Raw genomic sequence first — 19,921 nt, forward strand, 5'->3', positions numbered from 1 at the left:
GTCATCGAAAATTTACATGGGACAAAACACACTGACATGCAAAACAATGGATGTATTTTGACAACTGGACATATCGTAGAGCCAAGAATAACTGTATTGATATATTGGGAGAATTACCTAATGTGTTTGAATAGGATTACAATTAGCGAGTCATGTGTCAAGATATCAGTTTAACAGGTATTTTCAAAGCCCCAATGACCAATAAAACTATTTAGCAGTACTTTAAATGTCCAACAGAGGGCAATAAAGCCTCTGCTTTCTGATGGTAACTGATGGTATGGATGAGCCCCACAAACACCACCAAAATGGAAAGCCAAAATGTGATATTCAAACAACAGTATAAATTCAGACTTGGTTTATTGCTTTTTCTTATAATAAATAATATAAACAAACAAGATTAAAATGGTTACAGCACAAAACAGGAAAAAATGAGGGTTAAAACTGCCGGACCTTTAAGAGAAAAAGATGCAGGCACTTTTGTTTTAGACACAGGGCAAAAATGAATCAGTGCAAAGATAAACGCACTGAAAAGCATTTTATCATAGTAGTCATACTCAAATCCCAACAAAATGAACAATTCAACAACAAACTCTCACTCATCTGGTCAGACATATACAGTAATACCCAGAATGCCAGAAAATGACAAGGATGTAGGCAGATTATACAGCATCAGTCAGCTCAGTTTTACTGTACCCAAACTATCTAAACTGTGGATTTGATCAGGCATTTAGTGGAGCACATAGACAAAAAAATTATATTACAGCAACAAGAATTCACCCACATGTATATGTGTGGATAAAAGATAAAAAAAATGAATTGTCAGTCAAAATAACCCCAGCTTAGTCCACAGGATCAATTAGTCACATTAACAGCACATAGAAAACTTTTAAAAATAGGAAACTGTACAGAAAGAAACACAAATGAAGTATGTTCTATAAAAGCTCAGTGTTGGGGAATTTTGGGATATTAAAAGTAATCACTTCTTTTCACAAGCTCTCGAACAGCCTTTCCAACTGCAGTCCGTGAGTTAGTGCGAATCTTCGCATCCTCCAACACAGTCCCAGAAACCATTTGAGTTTAGGTAACATTTAATCCATATTTCTTGAATTTCTGTCTGCACTTTTCAGTAAAAGCTCAAAAGGTTAGGAGGGACTTTGAAGATTCTTTGGTGCCTGAATTGTAGTAGAGTTTCTAATCTAGACGAACAAAACTGAAGCTCTTTTAAAGTTCAAAATTTGGTCGACAGATCGGGTCGAAACACTTTGGATCCGAACGCCTTGGTTAGCTTTCCTCCAAAGATCCTTCCATCACCTAAACTCTGCATACCCATCATAATATTTCTGTCTCAGAGTTTAATGAGTTTAACGTAAAACCATCAGACCTCGCTGACAGGAAGATCCGCACTATCCAGATCAAGTTGGGGCAAAGGAACGTCACACATTCCAAAGCTGCTGCGTCGCCGCCATGGCGACTCATGAGTCACTTGGAGAGGCGGGTCTCTTGCAGTGACAGGCGGGCGTGTGGGCGGGGCAGGGGCAGCAGGCTCATGAAGTGCTCGCTGTCCCAAGCCAGACCTCGTGGGACCGCGGCATTCTGGGTAGGCTGACACGGCAGGGCTGGGCGTCCGGGGGATGGCGTGACCCGCGAGCTGGCGGTAGAAACAGGAGCTGCCAACAATGTGCTCCTAAACGAGAAGAAAGAGGGAGAGAACACATCTGAAAGTTTACGTTTAAAGTTCGGGTCTGAATAAAGTGTTTTCAGGAAAGCGTTAAGACCGATGCAGTGCGGTAAAGATTGAGAGCAGTCTCAGCCATGAGTAAGAACATCCGAGAAACGGTTTAGGATTTTTGGATGAGCTTAGCAGAAGAAGATGAGAAGTACCAGAGACCAGAGCCAGCAGAGCACCAGATCAGAAGTGTTAGTACTCAGAGTGCCCAGCTATTCCGCTCACTGGAAAACACAACATGAGAGAGAACGTGAGAAAGAGAAAGAGGTAGAAGCAGGCCTGGACGATACATCAAATATTTACTTTATATTTGCAATGATTCTGCTGCCAATAAAAAAAAAAGAAACCTCAGGAAATGCTTCTAATTTGTCTGGACAAGTTTCTGAAAGACAGTATCATTAAGACAAATTTTGATATCTGCACTTGTGACAATTCTTAAGTATATGAATATGATTGAAGATACATTAATAGCATCTCTAAACTGAATCTTTTGAGGGGAAAAAACATTTGAGTTGCTTGTCTGAATCATTTCCATGAATCAGTTCAACCTGTTCATAAATAAATAAATTCAAAACACCCAAATCAAAGATTCACAATGCAAAAATGTTCAAGAATATGGTATTAGAGTTTATACTACTGTAAGATTTTTGTTTGTTTGTTTGTTTGTTTTTAAAGAAATTAATACTTTTATTCAGCAAGGATCATGTGACACTGAAGACTGGAGTAATGGCTGCTTAAAATTCAGTTTTGCCTTTATAGGATTAAATTACATTTTAAGATATATTATAAAAAAAAAATAATGGCTACTTTGTGACAAATACTGTTGCTCCGATTTAAAATAAGCAATCATTTGAAAAAAAAAAAAATTAATTATTTATAACTTAAATTATTTAGGAGGAAATACAAAAATTAAAGATCCAGATTAAACATAGTCAAATCCCTGAAGCATTATTATTAAGCTACATCGCCCAGCCCTAAGTAGAAGGTGGGAGACAGAGACAAAGGGCAGTATAATGAAAGAAAAGAGTGGGGAGAGAATGTTGAACGACAGAATGAAAACAAGAATGAATCTAAGGGAAAGACGATGAATATTGCGACAAGGTTAGAACTGAATTCTGTGTTTAGAGAGACAAATTAACAAAAATATGAAAATATTATCATTAGTTTGAGAACTGCAATAAAACAGAAAGAAAGCATCTTAGTCACTGCTCTGGAGTGTCCACAACATTTTACTTAATCGTGCGAGAAAGCACAGACATGTCTAATCTAATAACAGCAGTGATTGAGGACCTGATGTCGGAGACTCAAGGGTTTACCTCACAAAACAAAAGGCTTACTGCAGTCAGTACTGGAAAGTGTAGATAACGGTTATAAAACACAGGCACCACAATGCAACTCTTAAACATTAAAGCATGTGTAAACTCATAAGAACTCACACACGTTTGTATGGCTATCTTTGAGGACATTCACTGATACTGTATAATGCAATCCGCAGCCCTTTATCCTATTCTTAACCTCAAACTTATTTTAACCTTAATCCCAAAACCAAGTCGTAACCCTCAAACAGTCTATTAAAGAGGTGTCCTCACTTTGATGGTCTAAAACGCAAACTGGTCCTCACAAAGACAACTATACAAGTACACACACAACAACAACAGCTTATTGTAACTGTACACATACATTTGTAAGGTTTGAAAATGTATAAACAGCATAATGCATTAACATGCTGAGAAAAATGTTCTTGTGAAGGTTTAAAAGTCAAAGTTTTTTATCTTTTATTTTTATCCAATCAATTTTCAAAGGGTAAAATAAAGTTCTATTCTAAATTTCTATCTCATTAAAGGCACAAAACGCAGCGCTGTTTTATCATATTAGATACATTTGTGTGTTGAAAGTTGTTATTGTGCTACTCTGCGTTCGCTTGGCAGCTACTATGAGACACTTGTTGCACACTGTAGTAAGCTAGATTGATATTAGGCATGGTAAAACATAGTACTCGCTGTAAATCGCGAAAACAAGATTTAAACAATAAGACTAAACGTATTGAGCTATATAGCATGGTTAGTTTTCTGTCGATGAATGTATCAATCCAAACAGTTACTCACCTGTCTAATAAAACACATAATATATTACAGCGTCTTTGGTGTTTCTACAAAAATAAAACTGGAAACTGAGGGTAACGCTGTTATGATGTCATTGATATGTGACACACTGACACAGTCCATGTCCTGGTTAAATGTGCTTATTTCTCTGGATTTAAACATTCTTGAAAAAAAAAAAAGAAGGGATATTTTAAGCATAGGTCAACAGAATATATAACACTGTTCTAGTTGTTTTTGGATATTTTAATCCAAAAATCTTACATATTGTGCCTTTAAATATCCTGTTTCAAAATGGGCTGATTTGGGCACTCTTTTGTGTTTACTTTAATGAGCAATTACTAGTTTGCATCATTTCGGATGGCAAAACAAAAACACATTGTCATTAAACTTCATGAACCATGTTACACAACAATAAAGAATAATTAAATACAGATGAGAAATCGAAACATGTGAAACATGCGTTTTGGGTGTGTAGCAGGAGACTGCAGTGGGCTGGCAGAGAGGCAGAAGCATTAGAAATGGAGAAGTGCGCCAATATTAACCGTTAGTTCAAATAAGGGAGCCACAGCATTGAGAAGAAACAGATAAGAGAATTAGCGGGAAAACTGAATGCATCTCGTTAATAAACTGTTTAATATGTTTATTTCTGCACTGAATCTGAACTGTTAGGTGTGCATTTGTGTGTGAAGTTATTCTGGAAAAGCGAAACGGAAAAGATTAAGCTAGGTAAGTATGTTTGTGTGCGTATGTGCGTTAGCGGCGACTCTAAAGCGAAGCGAGGAAGAAGGGGCGGGTCAGAGGGGGCGGAGCTCACATACGTGCTGCCTTGAGTGACACGTGGTGTGTATCTCTGAATACAGGGGCTTGAATGCCTTCTGGCCTGACGCATCTGAAACAACAGTGCAAAGCTACATTAGAGGAAGAAAGGGAGAGAGAGATACAGGCGCCCCAAAAAGTATTTGGACACTTAATATATGAATGTCATTTCATTTACATATATAGCAAAATATCAAACCAAGCGAGTTCAAAAAATAAATAAATTCCACTAACACGCACATTCTTACAATATATCTATCGTTTTCTGATTTCTGGTGACGTACAGACTTCTCCAATCATTCAGTCTGTTTAAAGCCAGCTTCTTTCTTACAATTGACTGCAAGCTCAATTTCAGATCTAATCAACAACCGATGAATAGAACCAAGTCGCTGGTCAACAATTTTATTTAATTTTTTTCGATAATCATTTTCAGTCAGATGTACGTCACAATACCAAAGAGAAGATCTGTCACTACTTCTACTTTGTTACATCTAGACTTCTTCCATCCTAAATAAATGCTACTGAACTTGATATTTGTCATCAAATGGAATGATGTTCATACATTAAGTCCACCTAAAGTGTCCTTTTTTGGGGGTCACTAGGTTTAGAGGGAGTGGGAGAAAGTATGAAACAACGGACTGCGGCCCACATTTAAATGAGTGCACTTCTGAACTATTACCAATCTTAAACCCAAACCACTGCAGTCATATTATTGTTCACTCCTCTTTTGTGTGTGTGTGTGTGTGTGTGTGTGTCTCTGTGAGAAAAAGAGAAAGAAAGGCACATGATTGGATACATGTATGCAGATAAACTGAGGCGTTTTAAACATTCACACACTCTGCATGTGCTCTCAGCTTGACTCAAGAATTTATGCTCCACTGTTTTGCTTGGAGGCAGAGTGACTACCTGTTTTAGAATGCATGAGTGCGTGTGTGTACATACAGAAGCTGCGGACCGGCCTGGGCCCCTCTGAGCCACAATGGCTCCTGAAATAGCCTTGATCCAGCTGTGCATCTCCTCTGGACTATCAGCCTGGAAAAAAATGATTGGGAAAAAAAAAAAAAATTTTTTAAAATACTACAAAAGTAATAAATGCACATGATTTGAGCCTCTCAGATCACCTCTTTATGGTTCTGAGATACAGTGTAGCCTAAGAACTTGAAGAATATTAAGACTGTGGGGTCACATTAGAATCGCATGTTGATGCATGACAGGACCTCTCACCTGGATATAGAAGGTTCTGGAGGTTGTGACGACTTCAAAGAGGTTGTCTCGCATCATTATTTCACTGAAAGAGAAAACAGGAAGAGAATAACTTGTATATTAAATCTATAACTATAAATGCATCATGGCTAATTAAATATACGCTACCGTTCAAAAGTTTGGGGTCAGTATGATTTTTTTTTTTTTAAATCCATTAATTAATAATCCAATAATTATAGAATCCTGAAAAATGTATCCATGTTTCCACAAAATAAATTAAGGGACACAACTGTTTTCAACATTGATTATACTAAGAAATGTTTCTTGAGCAGCAAATCAGCATATTAGAATGATTAGGAAGGGATCATGTGACACTGAAGATTGGAGTAATGATGCTGAAACATCAACTTAGCCATCACAGGAATAAATTACATTCTTATTTACTCCTTGGTGAGCTTAAGATTTAAAAAAATAAATAAATAAATAAATAAATAAAAAATTTACCAACCCCAAACATTTGAACATTATTGTGAATGCATGATGCAATCATTTCTTTTTGAAGAGAGAGAGAGAAAAAAAAAAAAAAAAAGTACAGAAGGATTCAGTCAAGAATTCAAAGCTTATGATTTGAAGCAGACATTCTGTTAGTACCCGTGTTTGCACTCCTGCACCTTATGGACCTCCTTTAGAAGAATAATCTTCAAAGGCTCCTTCTCCTGAAAGAGAAGTGAAGGGAGAGAGAGATTTGTTCCAGATCCATTGGGATGGAGTGCGAGTAGATTTGGAGCTTATTCAGGCCAAGAACCATGAGGACAGGACAGGGGTCTTAAATGTTTTTTTCCCTCACTGCAAAAGCAGTGATTTTCATAATGTTTTAATCACTAACAGACAGACACACATGTACATTTGCAGCACAATCACACACAACTGGCAGCCGTCTGGAATTTCACAAGTATAGTGCCATTCATGTTGAGACAGAGTGCTGGTATTTGATTTATCTTTGGTTTGGATTAAAAAAAATAAAAAAAATAAAAACTTCAAAGCAAAAGAGAATTACATTTCAATTCATATTCTTTGTTCTATAAAATATCAGTCTAAGGTCATCTGGAATAAAAAAGGCCTTTTCCTGACAATTCAGTGAATGCAATCTTTCAAACTACATTTTTAACGATTTATTTGGTACCTAAAACTTTGTGTTTCAGAATTCTCGACTGATCAGGGATGACTGTGTGCATTCTATACAAATCACTACTACATAAGTGGTGAAAAAATACAAAACATACCAGATCAGACTTGAAGTAACTTATTGAGTTCTGCTCCAGAACAAAATATCTCCGTTTCCAGTTCTTCATCTGATATAAGAGGCAAACAGTAACCTGCAATTAATTCTCTCTAATAGTCACCCAAAGCTTAATACAGTTCACAATTCAGATTTTAAATCTAATATTTTTGGGGCATTTTTGAACACACAAATCTGGTTACAAAAGACCCATGCTAAAAACAGCCTCTCAGACTCACCAGAGCGCCCTGTTTGACACAGTATCCTGCTTTAATAACGGCCTGATCCTGCCCTGCTCTAGTGTGCAAATATGGCGGATTGTTCTGAGCCTTCCTCAAGCCCACCTTCTCTCCTACAACACTGTGTGCCACCTCTCCATCCTGCTAAAAGAGGGAGAAAGGAGGAGGGGGATTAGACATATATGAACATGCAAAAAAAAAAAAAAAAAAAAAAAAAGAGCTCTGCAAATTCAAAACTAGGCATAAAGTTTAATTTCTTTGTTCTTGACAGCATATTAAATTGAGAAATACTGGCAAGCTACATGTCACAGTTCGTATCCTAATTGATGCAGTGTGTAGCTTTTCATTTCGTATACAACTGGGTACTGTACGAAGACGAATTATGGCCATATTCCAGAATGACAAAGCCAAGATTCATCAGGCTCAAACTGTGAAAGAATGGTTGGGAGGGAGCATGAAGAATCATTTTCACACATGAACTGGCACCAAAAGGTCCAGACTTTGAATTCATTGAAAGTCTTTGGGATGTGCTGGAGTAGACTTTACAGAGTGCTCGACTCCTGCATTGTCAATACATTGTCAATATCTTGACCAAAACTTGATGCACCTCTTGATGGAAATAACATTACAAAATGTATTTGTTATTTATCGTTATTAAATTAACAATTTATTAATATTTATTTTTAATAAAAACATTAACTATTAGCATATTAGTTTTTGAAGTGGCATTTATTTAGGGATGCACCAAAATGTCTGGTTCCTTATGTGCAGCCTGCAGCGTGAACAAAACTTCACTAAATATTTGTTACAGGCCCGCCATCCAATAATCGCAAAAAGCTTTGTGCTTTGTAACTTTTAATATAAAGCAATGTCTTAACTTTTTAAAATTCTGTCAATTACAAAATTCAAACAATAAATGTCGTTTTGGCGCTCTTTAATACGACGTGACAGATCGCAGTAGCACAGATCAAGCACAAGTGTCTGATCATCTCATCTCCTCTTTACTACATCATGAAATAAACATGGGTGAACATCAGAAGGTATGTTGAAAGATACATTAGTTACCTAGAAAAAATAAGAGAAGAGCTTCTGTAGAGAAGAGCATTTTGCTAAATATATTTATTGTTTAAATACTTATTTTACCAACAAACTGAGTAGAAAAATTCTGTTATTAAAAGTTGATATAAAAACAGTCTTATGTACAATGTTTGTACAACTCAGTTTTTGCTATCTGAGTGTTGATTATTAAATAAGTTAGATTAATAAATTGATTATTCATTTTTCATTTTGGTGTATCCCTAATATTATGTTTTTGATGCGGTATTGACATTTGTGCAATTTCTGGTACTGGCTAAAATATTTTTGTAGAATACCTGTGTCTGTGTGACGACAGCCACTCCTGCAATGATCTCAGTCTTGTATGGGACCTGTTTCTTGTTGCCATTTGAAGCCAACCTCTGACTCTCAGAGTGAACGGCATCAGAGGACTTAGGGACCTTGGAGAAAGAAAGGGAGATTGAAAAGAGAGTGAAAGTAATGACCAGGAAGGACTGCGAGGGAGTTTTCAGAGATGAACAAAATCAGGCCAACAGCTAAAGATTGAAGATGCAACGCAATGAAAAGACGGAGGGAAAAAAACGTGAATGAAGCACAGATTAATTAACCATCGATTGTAAGACTCACAGGATAACTCGACAAAGGCTTATTGTGTAGCCCTTCAATCCATCAGCCCATGCTCCAAGAGTGTCTGGCCTACAGTGAGAGCCCTTCCTGCCATTGCATGTGGAAGTGTGATATATTAGTGATACAGGGAGAGTGAAAAAAAAAAAGAGTAGAAGAGAGACAGAGACACTGTAGGTTACGTGTGTGTATGTGTGCGTGTGAGGGCATTCTGAAGCGCCGATGACTCAGAGGTGAGGGTCGTTCAAACAATACAACTTCCCATTAGTCAGCCAAGTGACTCGCACAAGGAAAAAGCCATCAGGAAGAGGAACGCACAGCTTAAACAGGACAGGTTTTTTTCTTTTTTTGAGAAACTTTCAACTTCCCGTGCGTATGCATGTATGTGTTTGACTGCACATGCACTCAGAGAGGGGACGAAGACTGCAACTCCAATAAGGAAACTTGCTGTTTTATTGTGCGGGTGTGTTTGCTTACAGTAATTTGCTTGTAAACTGCTTGTACTTTGTTATTTGGGTTACTTTCAATAGTTAAACTCGCAGAGAACACCAACAAGAATTTACCTGCAAGTGAGCAAATCTGCAGTGTTGACAGAACCATTGACACTGACTGAATGAACTCATTGAATGCTTTCATTGTTTTACACATCCCGTATGCAGTAGTCTGGGATATCAGATTAGCATGTGAGCATGTTTAATAGCTAGATAACTAATGCAAACAATCCAGGATCCTAAAAAAAGCTTGAAAGTGGGCCATGATCACTAATTTAATCTATATTTCCACAAAATAAATAGAATAAAAGCGTGTAAAAGTATATCTACTACGATATACTACTATCATACACTATTGTTCAAAAATCTAGGGTCAGTATTTTTTTATTAATACGTTTATTAAACAAGGACACATTAAAATGATAAAAAGTAAATTTTATGAACAATAAAAAAAAAACAATAAAAAAAAAAAATCAGTGGTAAAATTTTGTATGGGGGTTTTAATGGATATAGATGCATATATACATTCACACTTGGATTTTGCGTATGTGTACTCACTGTGATTTTGGTTGCATTGTTGAGTGCGTTGACCCATTCCACAAGATCCTGCTGATCATTAGCTTGCAGAAAGAACTTCCTCATTCCTGCATTGATGACTGCACACAGACAGAGAGAAAGAGCTTAACCCCATTTCCCATAATTCAATGGCAATTACTCTAATTTTGCTGAGTAATTCTGAGAAATATCATTGTGTCAGAAAAAAAAAGTTTTAAAAATGCCCATAAATCCCAAAAGCACACAGATATCCTTTCTTAGCGCCCATTAGACTTTGTGGATTTCCATAGATTTAGCTCATGAAGTCAATAAGGCAGTGCGAAATCAATTTCAGACCAAAAAGCTACAGCTAAACGGAGCTTGACTCAATTTTTCCCACAATGTCTGTTAATTCAGTGGCTGTTTTCTGGAATGAAAAGATGAATGCTAGAAATCATTACAATAAACTCCATTGTGCATGTGCAATGTTCATTATGTGCAGCTGCACTGAATGTTCAGCCTTCTACCAATAGTTCTCACTCATGCAAGTTACATTATCTGTCATTGTATGGTTAAAACAGGGGTGTCCAATCTGGGTCCTGGAGGGCCACTGTCCTGCAGAGTTTTGCTCAAACTTGCCTCAACATACCTGCCTGGAAGTTTCTAGTATGAAACATTCTAGTTTCTAATATTTCTAGTGTTTAATTGGGGTTGGAGCTAAACTCTGCAGAACAGTGGCTCTTCAAGAGCAGGATTGGACACCGATGGGTTAAAATTTTTAAAACTATGATTAAATTATTTCTGGGTGTTTATGTATTTTTTTTCCTGTCAATGACATTTTGAAAATGTTTACTTTGTGTCTGTTTTTTGTGACTTAAAACAAAATACAAGTTGTTGTTCACTGATAATCTTTACCTCCAGTTTCCACTGGATCACTGAGTTGAACCTGAGAACCAGTTCAGACTGGTTCTGTGTACAGGATAAACTGATTCACCTGACCCAAAAGAAGATATGATCTCTGATGAGCATTTTTATCATTTTGAAGCCTGACAGCCCCAGAGTGGCAAGATTTTACATTGGTTTCTTTGGCTCTTTTTTTTTTTTTGTTCCATTGAAGAAATCATGTTATATGGGCTTGAACACGAGGGTGAATAAATAACTGATAAAAAGTTAATGCATTAACTAACTAAAAAGTTTGGTAAGAAGGACCGGTGGTTATTTTTGAAGAACAAAACCAATAAAAAGGATTTCACAAACACTTCAAAATGCAGTTCAGATTTCTACAGAAGCATCCTGCAAAAAGCACACACACTAACTCACTAACACTCATCTATCAAGTGACCAGACCACCATTTCCTGTTTCCACTCATGTTGTGCAGAAGGTAACCATGTGCAGTGCAGTAACTGTACATGCAAAGCAACACAGAAGAGTGCGTGTATAAGCTATACGAATGAGTCAAAATAATCTCAAATTGTGCGTGAAAAAGAAGTAAAGGAAATATATGCTTTTCACTGCATCAACATACTATTACAATCCATTTGCAGAAGTACAAAAGCAGTGCTTAAAGTTAAAAACATGACCAAAAACTAAACTCATAAGCTTTCTATACAGCACCTAGCCAGGATTCAAACCACAAACCCTTTACTCAAATTGAGGCTTGAGCTGCTTTTTTTTTTAACTCTTAAAGTGAAAGTTCACACAAAAAATGAAAATTCTGTCATTTACTCACCCTCAAGTTGTTCCAAACCTGTATGAATTAGTTTATTCTGCTGGACACTGAAGAAGATATTTTGAAAAATATGGGTAACCAAACAGTTTATGTACTGAACTGTTCATCAACTGTTTGGTTACCTACATTCTTTAAAATATCTTCTTTTGTGTTTAGCAGAAGAAAGAAATTCATACAGGTTTGGAACAACTCGAGGGTGAGTAAATGACAGAATTTTCATTTTTTGTGTGAACTTTCATTTTAAAGAATGTGTTTTACTATGTAAAATGTACAAAATAACATGAAAGTGTTATATGAAGTAAAAATTAATATTAAACAATTTTCTGTTATTTTTAATCATTTAAATTCTCAAAAAGCTTTTCACCAATTCAAAGCAATTTAAAAACAACAAGAACAGAAAAATTAGCTAAACTACATCTAAAGCATCATGAAATTCCAAAAAATGGTCATTTATACTATAATGAGAAATCTGATAACTTTTGTACCATAATGAGTGTGAAGTGACAGTGTGTGTAGATGTGAGAAAAACTTACCAAAGCAGTACTCAGCCTTTGGCCTCTGTTTGGTGGCATCACTGACCTAAAACAAGAGTGGTGGATTTGTAGAAATTTCTCAAAAGGCAATGATGCAGAAATAGCAGAATTGTGTGAAAAGGTGGCAGCTTACCTTGGATATGTAGGTGAGACTGAGGGAACCCACATGTTTGGCACCTACAGGCAAGTTCTATAAGACCAAGAACAAATCTCTCTCAGATAGCGAATCAGAACAACATTACCCAAAAAGCATTAACATATTAGTTAGAGGGTACCTGAGGGTTGTCCATGTACCAGACCAGACTGCCCTGTTGCGTGTCCAGGATGAAATACCGTCGCAGGAACTTGCCACTGTTCTCCACATCTTCGATATCCAGGAAACCGCATATGCGGTTCTGCCGGTCCACGTAAGGCATGTCCCCCTCTCTTCGCACTACTCATTCCCCCTTCTCTCTGATATCAGAAACTGTTAGAGACAGAGATAGAAAGGGAGGAGCATAGGATAGGTTACAAAGATTGAAGAGAGAGAGAGGTTAGTCAGACTAACTGTAAATGAGCTGATGCTGTTATGTGGTTGTAAAAATCCCTCCTCTTTCCTCGATGATCCCTCTTCTCTTCCTTTCTCTCCCTTTCTTGTGCTCTATCAGTTGAAAACTATTTTCTTTCTCTATTTCTGCACAGGATCTGAATCACAGCACTGCCCTGCTTTGGTAACTGACAAGCACAACTGTTTTCAACGTTGAGAATAATAATAAATGTTTCTTGAGCAGCAAATCATCAGCACATTAGAATGATTTCTGAAGGATTATGTTACACTGAAAACTGGAGTAATAATGATGCTGGAAATTCAGCTTTGCACTTTAAAATAGAAATCTTATATTGTAATAATATTTCACAATATTACGGTTTATACTGTATTTTTTATTAAATGCAGCCTTAGTGAACATAAGAGACTTTTGAATGGTAGTGTAATTTTAATTTTTTTTTTGAAGCATACACTCAAGCAGTATTATATTAACATTTAGAACACATGAATATGGGACATAATGTACCAAAGTGGCAAAACCAAGAATAAATCCAGCATTCTAGTCTTCTATTCTGAGGACAGGGGCATTAACAGCATGATTGTAAATCATAAACAGACAAAGGCTGTGAAGGAAGACAAGGCCTGCTGTGTCATCGCCCTGCAGAGGCAACAATGACCGTGAGTCACTTGACCAATTAGCATGGAGCGCTGTTCAGCCCCGCCCTGAGTTCCAGAGCACAGAATCAGCCTTCTGTTCTGGAATGCTCATAAGGTTCTAGAGGAGCCCTGTTCCTCTAAGTCTTGGAGTATGCAGGTCTGTACCGTCATAAGCAAAACATGACGTATACAGCATTTGGATTTGAACAAAAGCACACAGATATCACATTCTGAGCTTCTATCTGCTGCTTATCAGGGCCTGCAAATGCATGGAAACAGCTTCAGATCCCTCATTCTCGCTCTCCTCCTCCTGATTTTAGATTGGGCAGATAGTTTCCAAGACAGGTCTGGTCACGTTCTAGACAGGATTCGTTTTGTTCTAGACTAAACCAACCGCATTAAAACACACACACACGGCAAGAAGTTTTGAGGTGGAAATCTGGATCTTAAACGTGTGTTACAAGGTTTGAATTACATGTTGATCTTAATTTGTTTATGCTATTTAACACACGCAGACACACAGCGAAAGAAACTTACTACACTAAGTTTAAATTGGTTTGCATGCACATATCCTTCTTTGAATCTTTGATTAAAAATCTGCTGTTTAACTGACAAAGACTAAAATAAAGGTAGATGAAACGCCACTTTAACCCAGACTGTGTGTTTGTAATTCACTAGAAACTATATGTTGGCATATCTGTGCAGTGATTCAGGCAAAACAGACAAGCACACGCACCTCATTTGTTGTGAAGCAGGTTAAGTTGTCAGAGAGGTTGTACAAAGCTCTTGCCCTTGAGCTACTTTCAGCAAATGAAAACATGCACATACACACACTAAGGTTATTATAGTTTTACATTGTCTGATTATTTTAAAGGGATAGTTCAAACAAAAATGAAAATTGTCATCAATTACTCATTCTTATGTAGTTCCAAACCTAAAGAAAAGATCATGTGTTTATCTTTGAAACACAAGAAATGAAGATCATGATATTTTAATGACAACTGAAAGACTTCTGTTCCTCAATTCCATTCCACCAAAACTTTGACACTTCAAAAAGTACATAAAGGGATCATAAAATATCTCTTCAGATGTCTTGGATTAAAATTGCTCAAATTACTTTTTGAAGTGTCAACGTTGTGGTAGAAAGACGTTCAGTGGATGGACAGAAATGTCTAAGGTTTCATTAAAATATCTTAATTTGTGTTTCCAAGATGAACCAAACATCTTATAGGATTAGTTCACCCAAAAATAAAAACAAATTCTGTCATGAATTACTAAGTAAGACCGTTCATCTTCAGAACACAAATTAAGATAATTTTAAAATAATTTTTTGATGAAATCCGAGAAGTATATGACTCCTCCATAGACAGCAATATAATCACCACTTTCAAGGTCCAGAAAGGTACTAAAGACATCGTTAAACAGTCGACATGACTGCAGTGGTTCAACTTTAACGTTATGAAGTGACAAGAGCACTTTTTGTCTGCAAAAACTAAACAAACAAAAAAAAAAAAAATCGACTTTATTCAACAATATCTTCTCTTCGGTGTCATTCTCATATGTCTACATCAGAACGCTGATTCATTAATGGCCGGCTCCTGCGTCAGCGTCACATGCATGTGTCATGCTGCTCACGTGATTAGCTTTGGCCAATACTAAGCCGGTATTCGGATGTAAACACGGATGCCTTCACTGTGCTTACTGCGTCAACTGCGTAAGGATAATGACGGGGAAGAGAAGAGATTGTTGAATTAAGTCAATATTTTTGTTTAGTTTTTGCACACAAAAAGTATTCTTGTCGCTTCATAAAATTAAGGTTGAACCATTCTGGACCTTGAAATTGGTGATTATATTGCTGTCTATGGACGATTCATACAACCTCTCGGATTTCATCAAAAATATCTTAATTTGTGCTCTGAAGATGAACAAAGGTCTTATGGGTGTGGAACAACATGAGGGTGAGTAAATAATGACACAATTTTCATTTTTGGGTGAACTAACCCTTTATGGGTTTGGAATGATATGAGGATGAGTAATTGATGACAATATTTATTTATGTGTGAACTATCCCTTTAATCCATTTAAATTAATTTCAAACTTGACTTTACATTTCAGTTTCATTTGAGTTAGTTATAGTTACAGTTTGGATTTCACTGTATAGATATATTTCAACTTAATTTTTATATTTTTAGTTTCAGTTATAGCTTTATCAATTATAGCAAAAGCACGAGGAACTAAATTGTTGTTAAAACAAGCAAAAGCTCTGGGGAAAGAACCATTTCAGTTCCACGTTCCATTTTAGTTTTCCAGTTGCTTCCATTCATAATTTTATTTCAGTTTACGAATACCTATTTTTAAATCATAATATACCATTACAAGCATAACAGAAACATAGCAAATGTGCATATTGTCTCCTTCCATCTGTACAGCAAACATATCTCAAGGAAATGCACAAGAGAAATAATCCCGTTTTCTTTTCCTGATTTATCTGATTAACTAACCATTATGATAAACTCCATTAATACAATGGAAACAAATGAAGACTAGAGTAAGGTGGTAAAATTACAGTGAAATCAAAAAATGTTTCTCACATAATATGAATGTAAAATTAATGCATCTAACAAATAAATCTGCGAGTCCTGTCTAATAAAAACATGTAACATCATCATCTCTATTTATAAAATAACAAAGTCTAGTTGGAGGTCTTCACCATAACCAAAGTCAAATGTTTGCTGACCAATCCACTCAACATGTCTGTTTACAAACACACCAACAAAAAGGTGATCTCCTCAAACTCATCGACCTGCTGTTACGCAACATTTCAACACATTTTTGGTCAGGTATCCATTGGTTGGTCTGTGGTATATAGTCAGAAACAGAATGCTTACAATAACACAAAACCATAACTCGGTACAAAACCAAAGATGTTGCCACAGTGGTTGATTTAAATGCTTGAGTTCTCATATTCCCATACAATGTTTCCAGTTGTCTATGATTACTGGATAAATATTTTATTAAAATATTTAACAGAAGTTGTAGTCACAAACAGCAATGAAATGTCTTACACATATTAATAAAATAATATATTGAATAATAGATGTATACATGCAAACCAGAAAAGGTTCCAAAGATTTACATAAACTGCCATCTTTAAATGTTAAAATGAATGGAAACCTACAGTTTAAATGAGATAAGTCGTACAAGGCAGATAAGACAGAACTAAAACTGATAATCCATTAACACATACATGAGACCAAATGTTTTTTTGATTAAAGAGATTAACATTTATGATCTGATATTATTATTGTGGCGACGGAAGCGTGCTAACTCTACATAATCAATATGATCCACTAACTGATTCCCTTGGTATATTATCCTTATTTAGATAAACATTGTTATTGTATTACGTGGATGAAGTGTCTAAAATCCACGTCTGTCTGTCTGTCAGTTAGCAACAGCGCGGAAAAGCCCAACCTCGCCCTGACTCCATTTAATCCTGCCATGAATCTACAGCAGGATCCGTGTTTACATTTTAATACAACCCCATATCCATAAACACACTAATATAGAGACAGATGTGCTAAAAACGCTCAATTCTCGAACTACTCACTCGGTTTATTATCGCTGAAGTGATTCGGTTCAGCCCATCTCCAGTTCGCGTCCCCGTTCACAAACTTCACGAGTGTTTTTCCTGCAGGAGCGGAAGTGGCTGTATACGTCACTGCGTCAGGTTAAATGTGTCTGTCTTCTCTCATTTTCATTCTTTCATAGACACTTTTAAAATAGTAATATTTATATTTTTGAAATATTTTCATCAGTACAGAATGACCAATGTAACTATATATTCAAAATAGCGATGTTACTAAAATAAAATGGACGTTTTAATAGGGAACTTAGCAGTAATATGATATTAGTCCCTATGGTAATCAAAAATAAATAAAACAAATGACAGATAATATTTGTTTGTTTGTTTGTTTGTTTACTTTACTACATGATCATAACGTGATGTTTAATTCTCAGAAAGATAGGCTAAATATAAAGAAGGCCTGGGCATGGTTTCACAGACACGGCTTAGATTAAGCCAGGACTAGGCCTTAGTTCAATTAGGACATTTAAGTAGGCTAGCTTTTATAAATGAAAGCAAAAAAGCATTACTGGCTTGCATCAAAACAATGGGACTGATATATTTTTAAAATATGACAAGTTACTTTCAGTTAAAACAGCTCAAACATGCATTTTAGTCTGGGACTCGGTTTAAGCCTGGTCTGTGGCCCGTTTTTTCAAAAGGTTTAATCTGGATACAATTGATCCGGATTTAGTAATCCTTTTTTTGCGATCCTTGATCACGTAATCCAGCTAACTTTTGGAGCCAGTTTTTTAAAGCAACTTCGGATTGGATCAATCAGATCCGAATAGGAAATTTTCAGGATCACCAAATCTGGATTTCCAGTACTCTACGGAGGCCCTAAAGGGACATGTTGATAGAAAGAATATGGGTTTTGAATTAAATATATTTTTGTTGGATATTTACAGCTGATTGTTTTATGGCACCAAAATTTCTTTTTACTTTAGAGTAGGTTACCGAAAGGTTAAATATGTAGACTAATGTCTGCATTTAATTTATTACTTTAACAGTTAAACTAATCAAGAGCAAGATAAAAATGTGCATGTATATTACATGATAAAAATGTTGTATTTTTTGACTAGTTTTAAAGTTTTACTACATTTTCCTCCTGGAATCCACCTTGAAATCCTACCCCCTGTTGGGATCAGGATAATCCTGTTTTTTTGGATCAAAGTGATCCAAATCCTACCAAAAAGTTCTGAAAAACCCAAACTAAAGGTTTGATCCGGATCAAAACCAAGATTGGATTACGTGATCTAATCCGATAATGTAATCCGTTTTTTCTTTGAAAAACACATTTTCAAGATTTGATCCAATCCGTTATCCAAAATCCTAGTGGATTACTTTAAAAAAAACGGGCCCAGGGGTTAATGTTTAGTCCTGGCTTTAAATGTTCTCAGCATTGAATTTAGATATAGGCCTAGTTAAATCTAGTTATTTAAGTGCTGATATTAATGCATCATGGGACAAAACAAGCTGCTAACCTGAAAAAAATTAAAAGTTTATGTATAAAATTATTTTGGATTAATCTTTTTAACAGGAACACATGCATTCAATTCAATAGGCTTTTTTTTTTGCTTGCTTATAGGGCCTACTTATGATTACAGGAAAAACAGTGATTAAAAATACAGTGATCTGTTCTAGCTATTATTTGTATTTAGAGAATTTATAATTTTGCATTTTTATGTGTTTTCAAACTGTATAATATCATGTACTCTGTTTAATCAAAACATTTGTGTGCTGACACTCTTACACTAACACTCTTAGATCCAAGAACATAAATATTTTGAATATAAACTCAAAAATAGGTTAAAACTGTTCTGGGCACACAGGGAAGTGCAGCAGTAGGTGTGTCCTTCATCTGCCACATCATCTATGCAAATTTGCATCAGATTTTATCATTCAATTAACAGGAGCCTATTTTACAACATAGTCAGCTGTGACTTTTCCATGCTTTTACATTTATGTTCGTGCCAAAGTTTTTTTTTTTTTTTTTACCACCAGTTCCTGTAGCTGTATAAACTTTTATGAGGAGTCCTTCAGCATTTTGAAACTGTTGTCCTCACTGTTTTGGCTTTGGCTATGGGACCATGGAGACCAATTTAATAAAAGTAGTTTTAGCTGTTTTACGCACTCACCGGCCACTTTATAGGTAAACCTTGCTAGTACCGGGTTGGACCCTCTTATGCCTTCAGAACTGCATTCATTTTTTGTGTCATAGATTCAACAAGGTGCTGGAAACATTCCTCAGAGATTTTGGTCCATGTTGACATGATATCATCACGCAGTTACTGCATATTTGTCGGCAGCACATGATGCGAATCTCCTGTTCATCCCAAAGGTGCACTATTGGATTGAGATCTGGTGACTGTGGAGGCCATTTAGTGAACTCTGCCATGTTCAAGAAACCAGTTTAAGATGATTTGAGCTTTGTGACATGGCGTGTTATCCTGCTGGAAGTAGCCATAAGAAAATGGGTACACTGTGGTTATAAAGGGATGGACATGGTTAGCAACAATAGTCGGGTAGACTGGGGCTCAAAGTGTGTAAAAATATCCCCCACACCATTACACCACAACTAGCCTGAACCCTTGATACAACGCTGGATCCATGCTTTCATGTTGTTTAAATCAAATTCTGACCCTACCATCTGAATTTCACAGCAGAAATCAAGACTCATAAGACCAGGCAACATTTTTCCAATCTTCTATTGTTCAGTTTTGGTGAGCCCAAAATTGTAGCCTCGGTTTCCTGTTCTTAGCTGACAGGAGTAGCACCGG

At 36.3% G+C, this 19,921-nt stretch overlaps 1 protein-coding gene across 2 annotated transcripts; it reads right to left on the reverse strand.

Moving 5' to 3' along the window:
• Nucleotides 1-340: 340 nt before the first annotated feature.
• On the reverse strand, nt 341-17,232 carry plekha1a (pleckstrin homology domain containing, family A (phosphoinositide binding specific) member 1a). Of its 2 annotated transcripts, XM_067367578.1 has the most exons (13): nt 17,127-17,232; nt 12,609-12,799; nt 12,467-12,523; nt 12,334-12,379; nt 10,095-10,192; nt 8,739-8,861; nt 7,366-7,509; nt 7,131-7,199; nt 6,499-6,563; nt 5,869-5,932; nt 5,587-5,676; nt 4,647-4,717; nt 341-1,684 (listed from the first exon to the last, which is right to left on the reverse strand). In XM_067367578.1, the coding sequence occupies exons 2-13, from the start codon at nt 12,747-12,749 to the stop codon at nt 1,480-1,482; spliced, it is 1,173 nt and encodes a 390-aa protein (XP_067223679.1). In that variant the 5' UTR covers nt 12,750-12,799; nt 17,127-17,232; the 3' UTR covers nt 341-1,479. The 2 variants fall into 2 exon arrangements, with proteins under 2 accessions (XP_067223679.1, XP_067223678.1); XM_067367577.1 differs by lacking the exon at nt 4,647-4,717.
• Nucleotides 17,233-19,921: the final 2,689 nt, after the last annotated feature.

The sequence above is a fragment of the Chanodichthys erythropterus genome, chromosome 18, assembly GCF_024489055.1.
Source record: "Chanodichthys erythropterus isolate Z2021 chromosome 18, ASM2448905v1, whole genome shotgun sequence".
In the NCBI taxonomy this organism is placed as follows: domain Eukaryota; kingdom Metazoa; phylum Chordata; class Actinopteri; order Cypriniformes; family Xenocyprididae; genus Chanodichthys; species Chanodichthys erythropterus.